This window comes from Macaca fascicularis, chromosome 6 (assembly GCF_037993035.2).
Source record: "Macaca fascicularis isolate 582-1 chromosome 6, T2T-MFA8v1.1".
In the NCBI taxonomy this organism is placed as follows: domain Eukaryota; kingdom Metazoa; phylum Chordata; class Mammalia; order Primates; family Cercopithecidae; genus Macaca; species Macaca fascicularis.
Window position 1 is genome coordinate 165512028 of NC_088380.1, and position 20516 is coordinate 165532543.

At 39.7% G+C, this 20516-nt stretch overlaps 1 protein-coding gene across 13 annotated transcripts in view; it reads right to left on the reverse strand.

Moving 5' to 3' along the window:
- The window catches only part of EBF1 (EBF transcription factor 1), a 412231-nt gene that overhangs the window by 23791 nt on the left and 367924 nt on the right, over positions 1-20516 (reverse strand). For all 13 annotated transcript variants that reach the window (XM_005558408.5, XM_065547012.1, XM_065547013.2 and 10 more), the window contains one exon: positions 11312-11400. In XM_005558408.5, the coding sequence (XP_005558465.1) occupies positions 11312-11400 (89 nt within the window). The remainder of the gene's footprint in view (positions 1-11311; positions 11401-20516) is intronic.

Below are 20516 nucleotides of genomic sequence, written 5' to 3' on the forward strand. Positions count from 1 at the left end.
AGCATTAGATTTTGAGACTCTGGGAACTCCACCCATAAAATTAAAGCCCAGGGATACTTCAGTAATTTGGGAGGATAATCTGTGCTTGGCTTTATGCTTACCCAAATAGGAAATAATGTTTTCAGGGATGTAGATGGAAACAGAAAAAAAAAGAAAAGAAAACTACAAGCATCAATAATCTAAGTCAAGTTGAGTTGGGTGATTTCTGAGAAAGAAGCACAATACTTCTCTGTCGCTGCACATTTCCCTGATACCCATTTATCACCAATCTACTTTGCCTTATCAGGGGATTCAAAATGTAGTGGCCAAATATCAGCAAGATAAAATGAAGTGAAATGACAAAATCACTCTTGATGTAGAGATGATAAGTACCTATCAATGAAATCAGCATTGATTTCACTGCCTTCCTTCATACAGGCTTTACTGCAGGACCCAGATTTTGATGTGTGCATTCAGCTCCTAGACTTTAAGTCCTGGATCTTTCCCCACTGGCTTCTGAAAGCCTGGGTGACATTACTGATTGGAAAGGCTGAATGCTGAAAAATTGATTGGAAGTTTCTTGCAGCCCATTTCTTGCAGAGCTGGATGTACAATGCAATAAATACTAGTTGTCCTGAGATGTATTTCTTTGGAGGGTAGTTTTATGTCCCAACTTCCTTTGTGTTTATTCAGCCAAATGGAAAATTCCACAATGGCAGACTCTGCATTCTAAAAAATCAGTATAATGAAGGCAGTGAGGGAAAGAGTAAAACAAACCAAAATAACGCTTGGGCACCGTTTAGTTTCCCATCCTCCGAGACATTCCTCAAATTTTTCATTTTTCTTTTAATATAAACTTCTTAAAATAGAGCTTACTGCAGATCATTAGAAGCCTTTAGTGTCACACTTTAAACACTCTTTACTTAGCAGCCCTATGACTGAGAAGAGTCACTTACATTTAGCATGGATATAATTAAACATGTTTCTGTTGAAAGGGGCATTCTCATTATAGCTAAGGACCACTTTAGAGTAAATTGAAATGGAAAGGAGGAACATAAATGAGGTATAGGTAGCAAGTAGTTATTTCCAGGGAGGCATAAAATGCCAAATGTATAACAATTATATTTTACAACCCCGCATTCTAAAGGCTTCATAGTATCTTAGTATATAAGAAGATTCAGCTGAAGCTTCGACTGCCCCACAGAATATTCTAGCGCATACTTTTTGCCCAGAGTCTTTTTAAAAAATGAAATTCAAACCACAGTAAAAATCTCTAGACGTTTCCAGAACAAAGGAATTAAACATTTTGAAAGAGTCTACTGCTATTAATACCAGAGGCCAAGGCACCAAAAGTATTCTAGTCTGGAGAAAATGCAGCAGGAGGACCTCTTCTGAACCTCCTCTAATTTTAAAGTTGATTTTATGTTCAGATTAGATGACAGCCCTCTTACTTCTCAAACATATTATTATGAACCAGCATGCGGTGTGGTTGGAGGTAAACCAGAGAGCCTTGCCTTTGTTAAAAACATGGTGTAGGAGACTCTGAATCATATGAAATTAAACTAGGTTGTAAGCTAACGCCGCTATATCAACGTAAGACATAGTAACTTACGTGATTGACTTTTACAGTGGAAAGAAAAAGGCTGTTTTCAAGCAACTGTTATTGCCTCAATGGAAAAAAAAAAATCAATGAAAGTGAAATGAACAAGAGATTTTGTCTGAGTTGCAGTTAATACCACTGAAGAGCTATGGATATTAAAAGGTCAACAAATAAATTAGCCAGAGTGTTATGAAATGAATGATTTGGCTCATAATTTTATTGAGTGAAAATTGTTCGCTGCCTATTAGACCAGGTAATTTTTATCTGGTGCCTCAATTACTGTCCCGTAAGCAATAATATAGTTGTAAGAGCTGTTGGTTCGATCGCGTGACCTCTGAGAAGCTGGCTAGGACAGCTGACTTTACTATGATGGATAACTAAGCTTGGGCTCCATGAGGTGCCAAGCTTCCCTTTCCTGCAAGGGGATCTCATAAAAGAAACATTACAGCTTGATTCATTTTACCAAAATGTTCAACTTTTCAAGTGTCAGCAGTTAAGTATAAATTGTGAAACCAGGTATTTCTGAGAAGAGTATGACAATGGCTTTCCCCTCCCTTTTTTTTTTGGTCTCCTGGCATTTTCTTCTAAATGGTGTCATGGTAATTGGTGAATGGGAGCCTGGGGTGCTTCCCGCCACAAATACAGTGAAAAATGGTGTCTGCACCCTTGTGACTATGACCTGCTTGGAGGTACAGAGCTGAACTTGGTAACCTCTGGCGGGATCTTCTTATTCCAATTCATTGTACTGGTTTAAGACCAACGCTGTGGGTTAGGTCCTGCTGAGTGCCTTGGAAATCGACTTTCTGATCAGGATAAAAGTCTCTGCTTAAAGAGAAAGCTCTGGACAGAGGTGCCTTTTTCAGGGGTAGGTTGTAAAGTCAGCACATGAAACAAAAACGGCCTAGAGTCAAAATTACCCTTGAAAATCTTTTAAGTCACCTTTAAGTCGCCAAGGCCTGGGCTTTTAGAAAACACAAAAAGCCAAAAATTAACTACTTCTGTTTCTCTTTGTCTTTTGACTGTGGCTTCTCTTTCCCTAGGCCAAGGCTGAATAAATACCGAGCTTAAAAGTAAAAGGACTGCTCAGTAAACAAAGAGATGTATTTGTCATGTACACATACGTGGATGTGTTTGTATGTATGTTTGGTGTGTGTATACAAATGCATGTGTATATTTCTATTTTTGGATGCATACTATAGGGAAACTTGAGTGATATGTTTCCATACTATATAGATACATAAAGGAGACAAAAATATAATTTGCTTTTGCTTCTTAAACTGTTGAGCATGAACATCATCGGTTATTATGTGTATCTCCAGACAAACGATATCTGTAAATGATAATTCTCAAGGCTTTACAGATGGTCCTGAGTATAACTGCAATTAGAATCCACTGCTTCAAGACTGTTGGGGCTTGGTACTTATTACTCCAATGCTCCACTGAAGTGTTACTCAGGGCTGAAAATAGTGAGCAAGACTTAAGACCTCCAAGCATCTCTGTTCCGAAGGGCTTCAGTCTTTAAGGGGAGGATGTTGGGTGGCTGGAGGTAGAAATGAGTTCACCCCTTGGTTCTCCTGTCACCTACCCTTGAACTAATGAGTAATTATGTTCAATGCCCCTGTATGCAGGGTGTGATATGAAGTAGGTTAAACTTAATCCTCCCCATCAAGAACTCAGTGCTAAAAAAGAACTTGAAAGAGTTCCAGCACTGAGCTATTGGATAACGGTTATTGCAAGTCCCTCCCATAATGACTCTGCAGCTAAAAAGGGAAAGCATGGTACCCAGGGTTTGTTTGCATTTACAGGTGAGTTCTTCCTGCCACTTCCACCTAGCTCAGCCCTTTGTGAGCTAACCTCAGGCGTAGGCCACCACTTGCCTCCTTCTCTAACCAGGCTGGAAGGGTTTTAAGATTGATATTGTAAGTTGGCTTTTTTCCTTAAAATTTCTTAATTCTGGGAGGCACTGCTTAGGGATATAGGCTCTGGATCTGGAGTCCAATAGACTTGGCTCAAATCCATGTTCTGCTATGTATTAGCAGTGTAAACACATGCCTCTGTGTTCTCATCTGTAAAACAGCGTTAATACCAACACCTGGTTCAGTAGATTATATTTAGTTAGTGCTTATCAGGCAATAACCAGCAATATTATTAATAATTCCCATTTATTTTCCAAGGAACTCTGGCAAAAATATATGCATTCTTACAGTCAATGTGTATTGAGTGCTATGTTTGAGATGTAATCCTATTTTCAAAACTCTATAAAAGACTCTAAATGGACCACTGGTTAGGAAGTATGGGAAGTTAGGAAACCTCCACTTACTAGCTGCATAAGCTTGAGCAGGTTACTTGTCCTCTATGAACCTCAGTTTCCTCATCTCTAAAATGGGAAGGAAACAATAATGACAAGCAGAAGAATTTGCCACAAAATAAGTCAGCTCAAGATAAATAACCTAAAGAGGTGAGAATTACAATTTTCATGAGGGCCATCAGCCTTTTAAGTGAAGCTACAACTTCTAGCCCTAGGTAAATTACATGTGTAGGCATTTGTGTGTGCATATGCATCACGCACACATGCACGCACACACAGGAATTCTAAATGCAATTTCAGGGGTACACAGATCCAGGCTAAACTCCCTGGATAAAAGAAATATCAGTAGTAGGGGATACCAACCCCCTAAACTGAGCATGTTATCAAATGGGGAAATGGAATCTGCCTGTAAGTTTTCTGGTAGATACAGGGGGAATTGGACCGCATTCCATAGCTTGTGTTTTTGACAAGAGAATACAGAGACAAAATGTTTCCTGGAATCAAACTCAAGCATGTTTTTTTCTAAGAGCTGAATATACCATAAGTTTCGCCATTTGTTTCTGTGTTTTTGTCTGAGGAGGGTCACTTTCACTTCAGGATATAATGTTAATTGAGTTTCCTCAAATTAAAAAAAGTAAATAAATGAGAAAGAGAAAGAGAGATAGTGAAAGCGAGAGAGACGCTAGTGTCAGTGTGGAAGATGAAGATGTTAAGTTTTTCTTTATCCTTTGCTGAATCCCTTAGTCATCCCCTTTCTGCTAGGAGGCAATGTGGTTATGCAAAGATTTCTTATTTGTATTTTCACTGATGCAACTGCAGGTTTTGAATTACTGGTAGTCTTTGCATAAAGACTAAAACAATAAAAGCATAATTAGAATACATTGTATACAGCCAACTCCAGTTTTATTTTGCCCCAGCTCTGTATTTATGATAAATCACTAAACATGAACGCTCTTTAGGGAGGGTGATTTTAGGTCTCATCTCTCCACTGAGCAAAAACAGTGCCTGTGACTGGAGCCTGAATTTCAATTTTGCAAGTGTACAGTTGAAGTGAATAATATTTGGCACAATGCAGTGCACAACTGAGCCACTAAATGGCTGATTTACTAAATTATTATTAGATGAGCCCTTGCTGTTCCAAATGAAAGTGCAGTCACTGTCTTCCTTCATGGTGTGTTCAAATTGTTCTGTGTTTAAATATTCAGCATGAGGCTAATGTGAACTGATGAACTGAGACTATAAACATTCACTTTCAATACAGATAGAGCGACAGAGATGCAACATATCATGTGGCCCGCAGAGGTGAAAATGATTTATATTTAAGGATGTTGCTGCCGACTTCCATTACTTTAAGGTACTCTTAATTAGCCTGGTGTTTGAAATGACTAATTCACGTGTACAGGGAGAGCCGCTTCATCTCAGAGGCTGAGATTTTCGAATGCCAGTGAAGGAGTAGCTACCATGAGGATTTGCTACCTCTGTATTTCCAAGGAAGCCTTGAGTTCCTTCATGGCGGGCTGGCCACACAGCACCAGCAGACGAGCATGTCTGCCAGAGATACTATGGGGCTTTGACATTCAATGAGCTTTTGGAGACCCATCAAAAGAGTCCACAATCCTTCCTTCCCACCATCCACCCTCCTGGTGTTCACCTCCCTTATAATCCCAACCTACTACACAGCCAGCCACACTGATACTTCAATCCCCATGTCACCAGCTTCTTTACTGACACCTGCTGGAATGAACAACAACCTTTTGCTCCTTGGACAAATAGGACCCTCCTCTCTCTTCCCCTTTGAGGGCAGTTATAGGCAAGCACTTAAAATACTGTGATCACTTACAGTAGATTAGAATTTTTTATTGGTGCTGTGTTGCCATAACAACATGAAGACAGCAGATGACTTAAGCTAAGCTTGCAAAGCAAAAGGCTGCTCATCTGGCAGTTAAAATGAATACAGTTCATTTCACAAGTTTCCCATATGGACGCTTAGTGTATGGTAATGAGGAGACCATATGGTGAGAGAAAATGCACTGAGAACAATTGGGTTCCACTGGCTGAGTGGGAAGTTGGGAGAGAAAACCCGGGTGAGAGATTCTGGTGTGCTCTCTGGGTTCAAGGTTTGGCGGAGGTTTGTTTGGGACTGTTGTTTTCCACAGGGGTTTCGCGTTTCTTAATCCGTTCCTTAATATGTCGGCTGTGTGAAATGACAAACATCTTGCAAATTTTGCAATATCATTCATCACAAACTGTCAGCAGTGTTTGCAAATCTGACTTGCAAGATCTTTTAAATGTGTTGTTCTTAAAAGGCAACAGTACTAAGTTTTTAGACAAAGTGCAGGAAAATTTAAGCACTTCTGACAAGCAGAAACATTAACAGTAATCATTTTAAAAACACTCGCATCTTTTGCCTGCATGTTTAGCTGTAAATAATGCTAGAATGTATAAAAGCTTTAAAGTAAAAATGTAATAAATACTTTTTATTATGTTTCATAAAGGATAAAAAATGCTTTGAGCTATGTCTACGTGTTATCTATACATGCAGACGTATAGAGATGGATGACTCCCATTCTCCTTACTACTAACCAGATTGGGGACCTGGGAGGACAGCTTGAAAAAGGCTCTGAAGTCAATTCTGTACTATACATGCTTCATAAAAGATGAATATAAATGCATTAGTTAGACACGGTGAGCTAAATTAGAAGGTCAGGCAGGGCTGGGAGGGCTGAAAAATCACACAACCAATGAGTGTAATTACTCTTTTTTAAGTCTATTAAGTGGTGTTGTTCTATCAAGGCTCAGGGGTATAGGACATGAAGAACAAGATAAAGTAATGTGTATTTATTACTCCCACTGGATCAATTTACCAGATATTTTCAGCTCCATAAAGCAAAATACACAAATGCAGCCTTTGTTACTTTTCCCAAACTGCTTTATTTTCTCTAAAAGAGGGGCTGGCTCTTGGAGAAAAGACTCATTTGCCCTGAGAAGGTCCCCAGGCCAAGCCTTCTCAGTAGGGAAATGAGAGAAAGCTGGTGAGAATCTGCATAAGGTTGGGGGCCAGGTGTCTGCAGAGGAGACACCTCAAGGCAGAATTATTGGGGTCTTCATATCTGCAGGAGAACTGGGAACTCAACATAGTGAAGACAGTGAGGCTACCGACCCTGAGGGCCTGAGTTTGAATCGTAGTTTTCCCACTTGCTAGCTGTGACGTCGTAGCAAGTCATTCAGACCTCTGGGCACTCTAACTCCTCATCTGTAAAATGGGGAACACCCATGGTGAGGGGATTAGTGGCCCCCATTTACTGGAGTCTCACTAGATGCCAGAGATGCCGCTTGGCATAAATTATCTCATTAACACCTAACAACAATGCCGTGAGGCAGCTGCTTTACAGAGGAGAAACCTGAAGCGTGGGAGGTTGAGTCGTGTGCACCAAGTAGTGGATCTCGTTTCCAAAACGCACATCTTTCTGACTTGAGAGCCCACTCTCTTGGCCTCTGTGCTCTTCGAAAACCTTAATAATGCAGTGCTGGGCTCACAGTAGGCATAAAGTAAACATTCCTTGCTTCCTAGGGTTCACAGCTGACACGCCTGACGCCAGTTAAACTCAGGGTGTGCTCTCACTGCCTTAGGGCTAAGGCTCACTGACCACTCATGAAGGCAACTAACATACTGCAAGGGGGCGGAGATACCTCTGACCTTGAACACAGAGAGCGCTCCTTGCTCAGTGTATCTGCATTGCATCACTGCAGCCATCAGCATCTCAGAATTTCTGATCGACCACGTTCCCCATCCCCTCCACCTCTAAATTACAAGAAGAGTCAACCTTGACCCCAAAGTTGGTCACATGTTCCTCCCCTTCCTGCCAGGATCCAGAGAGAAAGGCGAAACTGTATGAAACAGAACAGAATGCTGTGATTTAAAAACCTTAGCCTGCCCTTTTCTCCCTGTGTATATGAAAAAGGAAACCAAAAAACATCTGGGGTTAGCATAATTACAGTATTTTAAATTTGTGTGTACAGCAACTATCACTGATGGTGACTTTCAGGGACAAAATAATTTACAGAGCAGGATTCCGCCTGCTCCCGTTTTCCTATTTGGTAAATGGGAAAGATGTCTGCTGCCCCAGCTTCTCTCGCAGGAGGGACTCCAATAAAACAAAGCACGTCCAAATTTTTTTGAAAAAGAACAAGCCTGTATACAAAGGCATATTATTATGGAAAGCTGTCTGCTTGGTCTTTGGAGCAGTTTCATTTGACAGAATATGTGGGTGGTTGTATGAATCTAGCTTTGTCTATTCACAAACACATGGGTTTAATAAAGAGGAGTTTGTTTTTTAAGGTGTGTGGTCCATAGCTCACTGAAACACTCCTGTTTGACAAACACTGACCATGATCCTAAGAAAGGCGCAGCCCATTTTTATGCCCCTAACAATGGACAGCAGGAGTATAAATCTCCCCAGTCCACAGGAATACCTTGTGCTGGCTCCATCCGCCACTTCCTGACCCTGCCCTTGAACTCTCTCCACTTTAACATTCAAAGCCAAGAGGACAGCCACTTGGCTCTGAGTCACACTGAGAGCTTCCTGGGGTGGGCTCCGGCCAGGCCTTGCACGATCAAGTGGCTAGATGCAAGCCGTGGAGTGTTTCCTTAACACACAAATCCATTGTGTCCTTGATTACTCTTTCCAAACCCAGGAAACAAGGGTTGGGAATTTTACCATCAGGGACAAAGTGACACGTGCCTATGCTATTTGTTCAACATTCCTGAACATAACATGCAACCATAAAAGTGTTTTCAAAAGTAAGTACGCAAACTCAACCCTAGATTCCATTTCTCTCCTTTCCTTTCTAATCAGAAAAAGGACTGTCTGGTTTCTGTAGACCTCAACCATTAAACCAGATTTGTCTTCTAGTTCTGTTACCCAGGCTGGAGTGCAGTGGTGGGTATGTCTCACTGCAGCCTTGACCTCCTAGGCTTAAGCAGTCCTCCCACCTCAGCCTCCCAAGTAGCTGGGACTACATGCACACACCACCATACCTGGCTAACTTTTTTCATTTTGCAGAGGTAGGGTCTTGTGATGGTGCCCAGGCTAGTATCGAATTCCTGGCCTCAAGCAATTCTCCCACCTCTGCTTCCCAAATTGCTGGGAATACTGGCATGAGCCACAGCTCACTAAGTATTTTTAAAGTGGCAACTCTGGGCCAGATGCTATGCCAAGGACACCCATGAGATGACCTCTCTTTATCCTCACATGATCCTATGATCCCCTATGAGCTAGCATGATTAATTATCCCCATTTTATCGATGAAGAAACTGAGGCACAGAGGAGAAATCACATGTTCAACTGCTCACCAGGATTAGGATTTCCTGTTCTGCCGAGATTGGGTGGAAGAGCTCTCAGAAGCAAGGGTCCCATTGTCACTCAACTGGCAAATCATCATAGCTACCTTTTGTTAGCTCTAAATAAGTCATTGAAATGTAACTTGAAAAGGTACAACATAGCACCGTCCCCATTTAACAGAGGAAGACACTGAGGCACAGAGAGGTAAACAATTTTGACCTAGGTTGCATAGCTAGAAAGTGGCCAATGTCTGAATTCCACCTTGTCCAACCTGACTCTCCTCAATACCTCCAGTGGACTCAAGAGATCAAATGGTAAAGCAAGTGCTAAAGTGAATATAGTGCCCAAATGGGAACAATGGGAAGAATCTGGCATGGTACCCCTGCCTTTGTTCTAACACTAAGACAGCTAAGGCACCTACCATTAGTCAGACCCACATCATTTATATCATCGTGCTATAAAATTACCAGTTGTCCCATAGGAAATTCATGGGACCATGTTCTTGCTAGACAGAGGAACCTAATGGTAAATCTCTCCATAGACCATCTATGCCATGGGGCTAGACAGAGCAACCTAATGGTAAATCTCTCCATAGACCATCTATGCCATGGGTGGAGACTGCTGTTTATTATTATATTATTTAATCTACTAAATAATAAACAACCTGTAGATGATGTAATTGCTTATCAAGAATAAATTGGGTTGGAAAAGGAAAGGGAAGGACAGCACTTCAGTGGAAGTGAGGTTGTTCTGGGAAATTGAAGGTTGAAACTGAAGGCATCATCTCTGAAAACTGAAGGTGTTTTCCCCCCTCAGTTAAGATGCAGGACACATGCCCTTGCTCATCACAGTCCTTCCTCTCTTGGAGCAGTTAGCACCCCTCCTCCCCATGCGCCTCACATCTGTGTAGTGACCTGAGGGGTGGGTTTCTCCCGTACAGGGCCAGTTCTGACAGGTGGCCCTGCCTACAAGGGCAGCCAGCACACAGGTAGGATTTGATGACGAACTGGTCCCCCAAGGAGGTTCACCGAGCTAAGAAGGATGGCAACTTCATTTTCACAAGTGTTTTACAAGGATACCTAGACCTGGAAATGGCATATCTCTAGATTTACTGTGGCAAGAAAGAGTCCTTGAAACTAATTCAATTTAATGCTAATAGTTTTTACCTGTGTGGTAAATGAAGCTTTTTGCTGTCAGTAAACAGTGAATGGAAGCTCAATGAATTCTGTACTTTGAGCTTCCTTCACATTTAACTGCCTGCTTTTGAGTCCTCACAGAATGTTGGTTGCACTTTTCTTTAATGTGCTATTATTTTTGGTTATGATTAGTTGTGTTTGGGACTCTCTCCCACATACAACCCAAGTTCCTGAGGTACAGGGATGGGGACATCCCAAACATTCACAACAGGTATGCAATAGTCAATAAAGGTCAGTTTCCTTCTGTCTGCACTGGCAGTTACTGATGTATTGGTGACATATATGACTCTGTCTTGAATTTCTGTTTAATGTCTCTCATATTTGTGCCTATTTTCCCAACTAGGTAGAATGCCTTAGGAGAAGAGAGGTTGTCTTTGCCCAGTCTCAGGATCTACCAATACATTTGGAGCTCTAACTATTCTCCTCTTGCCAGGACTAAGTACGGATCCTCATAGACAGAAATCTGGTGTTCCTTTTTCTTTTGAGAATTGGTAAGATGTAGCAATTAAGTAGCTCAGACTCTAGGGTCATGCTGCATAGGTTGGAATATCAGTTTAGCAATTTACATGCTATGTGACCTTGGGCAAATTATTATTTAATCTCTCTTTGCTTCATTATTTTCTCTTCTAATATAGGAATGGTAATACTACCAACATCAGAGCGTTGTTGAGAAGATAAAATGGCATAGCAGATACAAAAGTAAGCACGGTGTTGCCTGGCACATAAGTGCTTGCTACTTTTATTATTGCTTACTTTATAGCACCAAACACACAAAACACAAAAATATGAGTTGTTTACCTATGAACTAATTTTTATCAGCAGCAGAGTTTTCTGCAAATCACTCAAGTCCAAATTTTCAGAGACTACAAAAAGGCAGTATCCTCACCTTTGGCAAACGCTCAGGGTCACCAGGGTGCCGAGGAATGACCTTCTGTAACCTCTGGAAACCATAATCGATGGTGGGTTCGTTGAGCGCTGCAATAAAGAAGTCACACGATTAGTACATTTTCAAGAAATAAAGCAGAACATGGCTTGCAACACTAATGGTATGGAAATAACCAGGAAGTCCAAAGTTTAATTGATACTTTTGAACTGGATCAGAAGATGATTACGTGAGTGATCTCTTTGCTGAAATTTCCACCATCTGCTTTATACCACGATGGGGAGTGACCTGGCCAAAAGAACATTAGGAGTAGGTCTTGAACAGTGTTCCTTTGGCCAAATTCTACACTCCTTATGTGATCATAAATAGAAAGTAAAATGGTATTTGATGTGAGATTTTTAGGATTCACTTGAATTCAGTTGCTCAGGTAAAAACACTCAAGGGCTTGCCTGGCAGTATCTATATCCTGTAAACAGCAGGAGAATTAAAAGTATCTGCTTAACTGCAAAATCCCTAGCGGACCTCAGCTGATACAATATCTTAGCACAATTAAGCATGCAAGAGGCTGGTGAGAGCAGAGGAGAGTGAATAGCAGTGAATCTTCCAGGTATGGAAAGCCGGTGCCACCCTTGAGAGAGTCTGCAAAGGGGATGGGTATTGAAAATGCCCTGATTCAAAACCCTCACATCTGAAATGATAGATCCTTTCACCAACATTGATATTATTTGGAACCAGCGTCTGAAGTACTAGCTTAGAGCAGCCGAGTCTCCAAAAATAATCCTTGAAAAGACCAAAAGAAGAGCAAATCTGGAATAACATTTGGAGACCATGGACCTTGCTGTGTGCACACTGACCACACACTCTTCAAAGCATGCTTAAATTAAACACAATATTAAGTGGACTCTGGTCTATCATTTTCAAAATTTCTCCCTGGTATATGAAATATCTTCAGGCTGTCTCACGTGAAATAGTGGAGATGCAAAACATGGCAGCTCCTATCCATAGCCTCCACCTCCCTATATTCTCTAAGTAAGGGGTAAGTGGGTGTTTTTAAAATTTCTTTTCTTTTTTAGTGTAATCAAAGTGTTCAACCACATATTTTCTCACATGCTGAATAAAAAAGACAGTCTGTGTAGTTCTGACATTTAGCTATACATTAAAAAACAAGTTGCCACACGCTTTACTTAAAATGCATTTCCATTAACCTAAATTTTAAAAGTAAGATTCATACTAGTACTAACTTTAAAAAAACTGTATTAAATTCAAATAGGTCCCAAGGCTAATGGAAGCAATTTGTATACCAACCCAAACTGACTGGCCCACTTTTCAAAATACAGGTATGATAATCTTGTGGTTTTAAAAGGACATTTAAATTGAAAGACTGTGAATTTAGTACATAATTATACCAATAGAACCCTTTAACTTGTCAACTTGTAAATCTAAAAGGCTATCAATCATTTCTAAAGAGGAAATAAACCTTAAAATTCCTTGATTGACAGTGCTTACTTTTTATGTAAGGAAAAAAAGAAAGGAAAAAAAGGCTGCATAAAGTGGCCAGAAATCCATTTACAAAAGTACATTGTTTTACATAGGTGAGTAAAAAGCCAATAATTACACCTCCAAAAGCACATAAATCAGAGTAAGTACTTTTTCTTCACTTGTATATTTTAAGTTAGATGAACTTTAGGTAACTTTTTATTAAAAAGATTTTTTCCCCAAATGCAATGCTTATTGAAGTCATTAATAGAGTGGCATTTTCATTTAAGATAATGTAATCATTTTTGCAAATATGAGATTTAGTCAACCCTCCCCCCCATTTCCAAACAGTAAACTTTCAACCTGTCTCTTGTGGAAATTAACTAAAATTACACCCAGGTGTACCAAATCTTTCTATCTATACTAGTATATGAGTTAGGACACAATATTTATTATTCTTTCCATTTTATGAATTTCTAAACCCTTGAGAAGAATTCTTTTTTCAAATTAGACTTGTAGAGAAATGCCATAGAATTCTTTATTCAGGGAAGCTGTTACTTGTAAAATCCACGGTATTTAATCAAGAAATGCATGAGAGAGACAGGAATCAGCACCAAGGTTTATTTATCATATCCACCCCCCACCCATAATGCTACTTGCCAACAAAAATGTTTAACCATAAATAGTAGCTTTAGACAATTAAATGCATCATTTTAGTATCTGAAAACATAATTCAGCATCCTGAAAATTCTAATTCTTGGTTTTACTTTTCAGTCTAAGTTACCAATAAAATTGGAATTGTTGCCCCACCTCTTCAATCATTAGCATAATGAATTCCTATTGTGTCTAGAAATTCATGGTTGTTAGCTGAATGACTGTCTGATGTATGGCGGGGAGGGATATGTTTCTCCGGCTACATGGCCAACTCACAGAGGAATGACCGACAATATCAACAATTAAAAGAACCAATTCAAATATCATATGGAACTAATAGCTAAAGAGCTGAGGAGAAGTCATTCTGCTGTCACAGAGTAATTGAATTAGACATATTAAACTCATTATTCAAAGACAAATAAGGATTTACTCCATGGACGTGTACTATGAGAGAGGAAATATTTAAAGAGTAAGGCAAGGGTTTTTAACTTATGTCCCATGCCTTTATGATTTGCTGTCTGTTCATAGTTTTAAACAAGTTAACCGGCCCTCAACACAGGTATTGAATATTACAATGGAATTGTCCAGGGCTGCAGACAAAGCTAACATTAAAGATGCTAGACAAAGCTCACTGTCCTAGATCCAAAGGAACCTGATGATTTATCTGATTGCACTGACTAGAGAAAAAAATTAAACCAATTACTGAGTGCGGGGGAGCCATCTGACAAAGACTGTTATTTTAATTGCCCCCACAAAAAATATATTAAATATCTGGGAAGTGAGGGATGGCTAATTTAAGACACCCTCATGGAATGGAATATGATGCAATCCTCAAAAGCAATGACATAGGAAAAAATATTTACTGATATATTGCTTGGTTAAAAAGTAGATTACAGGAGCACGTATACAATATAGTTACTTTTTTAAACAAGCATATATAAAGAAAATGTGTCTGTGTATAAACTGCCAAATAGTAGTTGTTTCTAAGTAGTGGGTCTTAAAGTGCTTTTCTTCCTGCTCTTTTTGCTGTGAATTTTCTAAATTTTCCACAATGAACATGTATTACTTTTATAATCAGAGAAAAAGGTTAAGAGCAAGAGATTGTTGCTGAGATGGAATCTGACCTGCTTGTATAAAGTAATGACATAAGAAACTATGCATTAAAAGGGGTCTGTATACCCTTTAATAACCTTGCATAGGTTATTACAGACCATAAGAAAAATAAGTAGTATACTTTTGGCCAGTTGTATAAATATGTGACTATTCATAAACTCTCTGAAAATCAACAGAGAGAGTAACAGGGAGGAATCATAAAGAATGGTATATTTATTTCATCAGTGGGGGTAGTCATACCTTAGGGACATACATCTACTCTGCAAGAATGTAATATAAAGTTAATCCTTCAACAAAGTGACCTCATTGTACTCAAGCGCAGGGCTCAGGAGGCACCAGAAGAAATGGGACTAACCAATTTTTTTTCCCCTCAAACTTGGGACAATTCCGAGAATCTGGTAGAGCAAGAAAAAAAAAACAAAAAAAAAAACTTAATTGGACACAATTAACCACAAATAAAGAAGCATGAGCATCTTAGATTGAAAAAAGAAAAACAGATGAAGCTGTAAACTGCAAGAGGAATGGAATGATGAGAACAGCTTGTGTGGCCCTGCTTCCAAATACCCAGTCCACACACTCTCTGAAAAGGGTTTGAGAGGGCGTCACCCTAAACCAGTTAGGAACGGTAACTGAATAAGAAAGGATCGTAGGTTTAGAAGGATCCATTATCCCAAATAGAAAAGCCTCAATGTTTATATCATGAGAATAAAATGGGGCCAATGTATGCATTTTAAAAATTCCAGAAGACATTATACATTTATTCAGTAATCATTTTTAGCGCTTACCATATGCTCAAGGAGAGGGGGTGGCATTCGTAGGAATGAACTGTTTAGTGTCACAATACCATCAGCCCTTAAAAACAAACTTTCTGAAAGGTACACATAATCCAACCCCCAAAGACAAATGAAATCCTCTACTTGCAGAGCTGGGACGCAGCTCAGCATCTCACAGTCGGGTCCTCCTCATAGTCACCACCTCTGCTCTGCTCTTCTTTCTGACAAAGTCTAGGGTCACAATACACTTAATGGGGATACATTAAAGAACCATCAGGTTATTGAGGGGCCACAGCAATTGAATTCAAGCTGTCTTCCCCTGACCCCTTCAAACTCATTTACTGCTAGATATTTACTGAACCCACATAGTAGGACTTTGTGGGGTTGTATACAGCTTATGAAGGGGTACATCTGAAACATTTCCTGCAAATGCATAAAAAGCAAGATCAAATGCTCCTGAACAGGAGAGCAAGCTTGCAGGGTGATGTCTCAGCTGAGATTTCAGAAGGATCCCCTCACCCACAGCTATGATGTGATATTGTGGAATGGATATTGGTGGGATGTATCTGTTGTATGCACCAGCATGCCATTTCAACTGTATCAACATTACTACTTTTGAAAAAAAAAGTTTATGAAATGGTTCAAAGAATCAAACCGTTTTATTCTGGCTTTATGTTGGGACTGCTTATAGAGGGGCTTTAGGTTCCTTCCGGATCTCATCATCTAGAGGGCTTTAGGTTCCTTCCAGATCTCATCATCTCAGACCCCTAAAGGCAACCAGTAACTTTTATTCCAACCAGCCTCTCAGCCTTTCTCTTTATGGGCTTCAATCCAGGTGGTGGTCAAGACAGAACAGCTCTGGTTCTACAAAGTTACAATCTCTAATGTCCAAATGTGCATGCAGCATGAAATGCTATACGCAAAGAAAATCGAGATAACACATTTTTTTATGCACTCATACTAATCACCAACTTTACTCTTAATAATGAGTGAATTCTAACCAAACATATATGTGGCCTTTTTTATGCCTATAGTCTCTTTTTCTTTTTTAAAGAAATCCACTTCACAAACACATCAAATAAAGGAAATTCTCTGTAAGGGGGTTTATTTGCAAATTAAAATCATATAGTCAAGCCAGATGCATTCTCAGTTATGAAAATTGATTTTTCTCTTTTTGGAGTTTCCTTTTAAAGAAGTCACTCCTCTGTCCCCCTTAACTTCTTGAATACTTATTCTTGGAAACAATGGAAATGAGAGGCTGCAGAGTTCTGTTCAGAAACACCAGGGGAAAAGTGCTTTGGGTGCCATTCCAACATTGGCTCACAGAGTTCCCTGCTTTTATAGCTTAGCGACTCACTGCCGTGCTTTCACATATTTCTGGGGTTTTAATTTCCTTTTTTTAATGGTTGTGTGACATGATGTCATTTTGACTGGAAATAAAAAGAAATGTAGATATTAGGAAGGCAATATTAATATTCTATTGCCATTTAATGTCCAAACAAATATCTAGACTCTATGCCAAGTAATAAATAAAACCTCATAGCAGAGGCAATGATAAAACTAGCACCTGGGTCTCCAAGCTTCCCTGGTGACTACTCTATATTTGAACTAAAGGAGTAACAGCAGAGCATTTCCCTCCAAGGCAGATCCATTCTGGGCATGAGAGTTATTACATATGTGTTAGGCAGAGACTTTTTGTTCCATAATGGCCTCATTTTTCCCTCAGTCACTAAATTAACAACCAGAGGTAAACAATAAAACAGCAAGTTATCTTCATGAATCTATCTTTAAGACTGAGTTTAAAATATATAAACCAAAAAATCAACCAGAAACCTAAACAAGGCCAGAAATATTGTTCATGAGGAAATTTGTTGCACTTCCAGCCATTTGGATATTTCATTACCTGCCTAGATGTTTGATGCACAAACGGCACACCAGGTCACCTCTTCGGTGGAAGCGATACACTTCCTAAGAAACCTAACACCAAATTCCTTGCAAGTAGAGCTCCTGCTTTCCCCGTGAAATGCTTTTACAGCTGGGTGCCCCTGCCTCTGGAGCGAGTGAGGCTCAGAAGGGCTTCAGGGGAGGACTCACTGAACCACAGAAAGCTGTAACTTTCTGCAACAAGGCTGTCAAGACGAAGCCAACATAGGCAGACTTCACCAATATAGAAGCCAGAGGAAAATTTCCAAACTGCCTCTGCACACGCCCTGATGTCTTATTTGTAGTCTTCGGGTCTCTTGGTGTGTGACAACAACTTTGAGATTCAAAAATCAATCAAAGGAAGCAATACCTCTCTCTACCACAGGCACAATCAGAGATATTAGGTGGCTTGAGTGGCTAAGTCCTTTTTACAAAGAGTATAGCCAGGGCAACATGCAAAGCAAAGGCTGAAGACAGAAGGTCAACTGAAAAGCAAAGAGCCTAGGAGGATGAAACAAAGCAGGGGCACTCGGAGGAAGACTGATGAGGGAAGATCCTCAGGACTGTAGCTTGGAGTGCAAAGAACTTTCATGTGCTTGAAAATTAACAACTCTTGGAGAAGTAAAAGCAATCAAGAAGTGGAACAAAGAATTAGGAGACTTGCTTTTGTTTTTCAAAATTATTATATTTAAGAAAATGTTTAAAGGCAGGGAAACCCCCATAATATCCCCATTCATGTAGAAGCATGATTGATATTTTAGTATGCTTTCAAACATTTTCACAATACTATTTTATATATTTTATAAAAATATAGATTATATACATGCTTATACCTATCTCTTTCTTTTTGATGTTTGTAGCTTACCGTATTATACAGATAGACATAATTTATGTAACAAATCCTCCACAAACTAGAATGTAGGGTTTTTTCCCCAAAATTTTCACTGACTTAAGAAGCATTATAAAGAGCACTTCTCAGGATAAAATAATATGCACATTTCAAGTCTTTCAGTATACATATCTCCTAACTATCCTTCGTAAAATTTATGCCAATTTACATTTTGACAGGTTACTTTCAAAGGCATCTGCAAAAGAAAACTAATTTTTAGGATTTTGCATCTCGAAGTCAATTATTCTCTAAGTTATAAGAACCTCTGAAGATGGTAGGTGTTAATAGGCAGTCACTATGATTCCTTGTAGAGGTGCCATTTTATTTTATTTTTTTGAGACGGAGTCTCGGTCTGTCGCCCAGGCTGGAGTTCAGTGGCGCAATCTCGGCTCACTGCAAGCTCCGCCTCCCGGGTTCACGCCATTCTCCTGCCTCAGCCTCCCAAGTAGCTGGGACTACAGGCGCCCGCCACCGCGCCCGGCTAATTTTTTCTATTTTTAGTAGAGACGGGGTTTCACCATGGTCTCGATCTCCTGACCTTGTGATCCACCCGCCTCGGCCTCCCAAAGTGCTGGGATTATAGGCGTGAGCCACCGCGCCCGGCCAGAGGTGCTATTTTAAACATACCTTGAGGTCATATAAGACTCTTTTCAGTAATAACAAAGTACTTTCTAGAAATTATCTCCTTGGTTCCTACAATGTGCCCTTGACGTAAATGTTAAAAATTACTCCTAATTCAAAGGTGGGAAACTGAGGCACAGAAAGAGTTGGTTGCATAAATTAGCACAGAAGCCTCATTGTTTATATTTTTGCAGTCCTTTATTCCAAGATGACTATTTTATGTTAATATTGATGAACCTCAATTTGCAGCACATTAACAAGTCCTGATACCAAATAAATTAAACTGCTGTTTTTGCTAAATATCTGTGAAACAAAATCCCAGCACTAACAGGAATCTGTGTGCCTCAGCTCCTGACATTTTACACATGAACAAGCCATTTCGTGGCCTGATTTTATTACGTAAGGCTCACCATGTCAACCAACACAAACCTTTCAGGGAGGCCGCCCTAGTATTTTAAATTTGCCCCCAAATGCTCAAGAAACTGTTTTCTGTCTCATCAAGTTCTTCTTATAGGTCTAAGCCTACAAGGAGCTCTCAAATGCTGATTTGACTTTAGAGAGAGAGACACAAATGCTGTCTCTGAGATACATTAAACCAATTTATACTACAACCGGTTGGCATTTTCTGGATGTGAGAAGTTACTGGCAGCAGTGGAGCATCTCTTCATGAACAGACCCCTTTCTTGCCCTGGAGGGCTAACACTCTGTCTAAAATGGGAAGTAGGTGAATCTCCAATAATTAGGAAAAATTGTACTGCTCTCTAAGTGTACTACAGTTGATGAGAAAACCTGCCTGTTACTGTGTATGATGTGCTCTGAACAGCATAGCCTTCCAGGAGCCTTAATTTAGATTCTCAAATTTGATCCAAGTTTAAAACTAAAATCCCTCGAGCAAACAGAAGTTTAATGTACACAGTTTTTTTTTTTTTTTTTTTTTTTTTTTTTTTTTTTTTTTTTTGCCTTCCAATCTTTTTTCATTTTGGTTGTTTTTTTTATTTGGATCATTTATGATTTGGTTTCAAAGCCAAATTTGCTTCTTTAAATGAGAAGAGAAGAATAATTTCCACTGTGTAATGGATGATGGCATTTAAATATTGGAGACCAACATACTCTGTCTTTCTTAACATTTAAGGATACGTCCATAATTCTCTTCCCTACTGGCATAGTTTCTGATATAACTAGAGTAATATTACTTCTATAATTGTTCTTCAGATTTCTTCCCAAAGAGTTTTGACATTAGCTGTTATCGAGGAGGTAAAATCACCCAGCCTGTCTGATAAACATGTTTTCTTACATCCCCACCCCAGCAAGTGCTGTGACACTATACTTTTATCATCCCGTGTGTGTTCAGAATGAGCTTAGAACAGCAATTGCCGGGAATAGGCAGGCGATAAACCGCATTGATTTAACACATCTTGTTTTCAATCATGCTTGGATTTTCTGAGCACGCATTTTTCCTGTACTCTGGCTTGTAGCTTTTATCTGACGAGCTGATCCCTTTTCACTGGAAAATGAAAAGGTCGCACAATAAGACACGGTTTACTGGAACTTGAACACGCACCAGGGAAAGTATTTTAGATAAATACTGTCAGACATAGTGGAGCTGAATTTCAACAACACAATTGTTAAACAACAATACTTATTACTCTCCTAGAACAAGCCTACCAGCGACTTATGGCTCTCAGCAGGGGACAGCACCGAGTCAGGCTCCAAGGCGAAGAAACCCTTCCCTGAGCCTTGCGCTAACCGAACGCGGAGT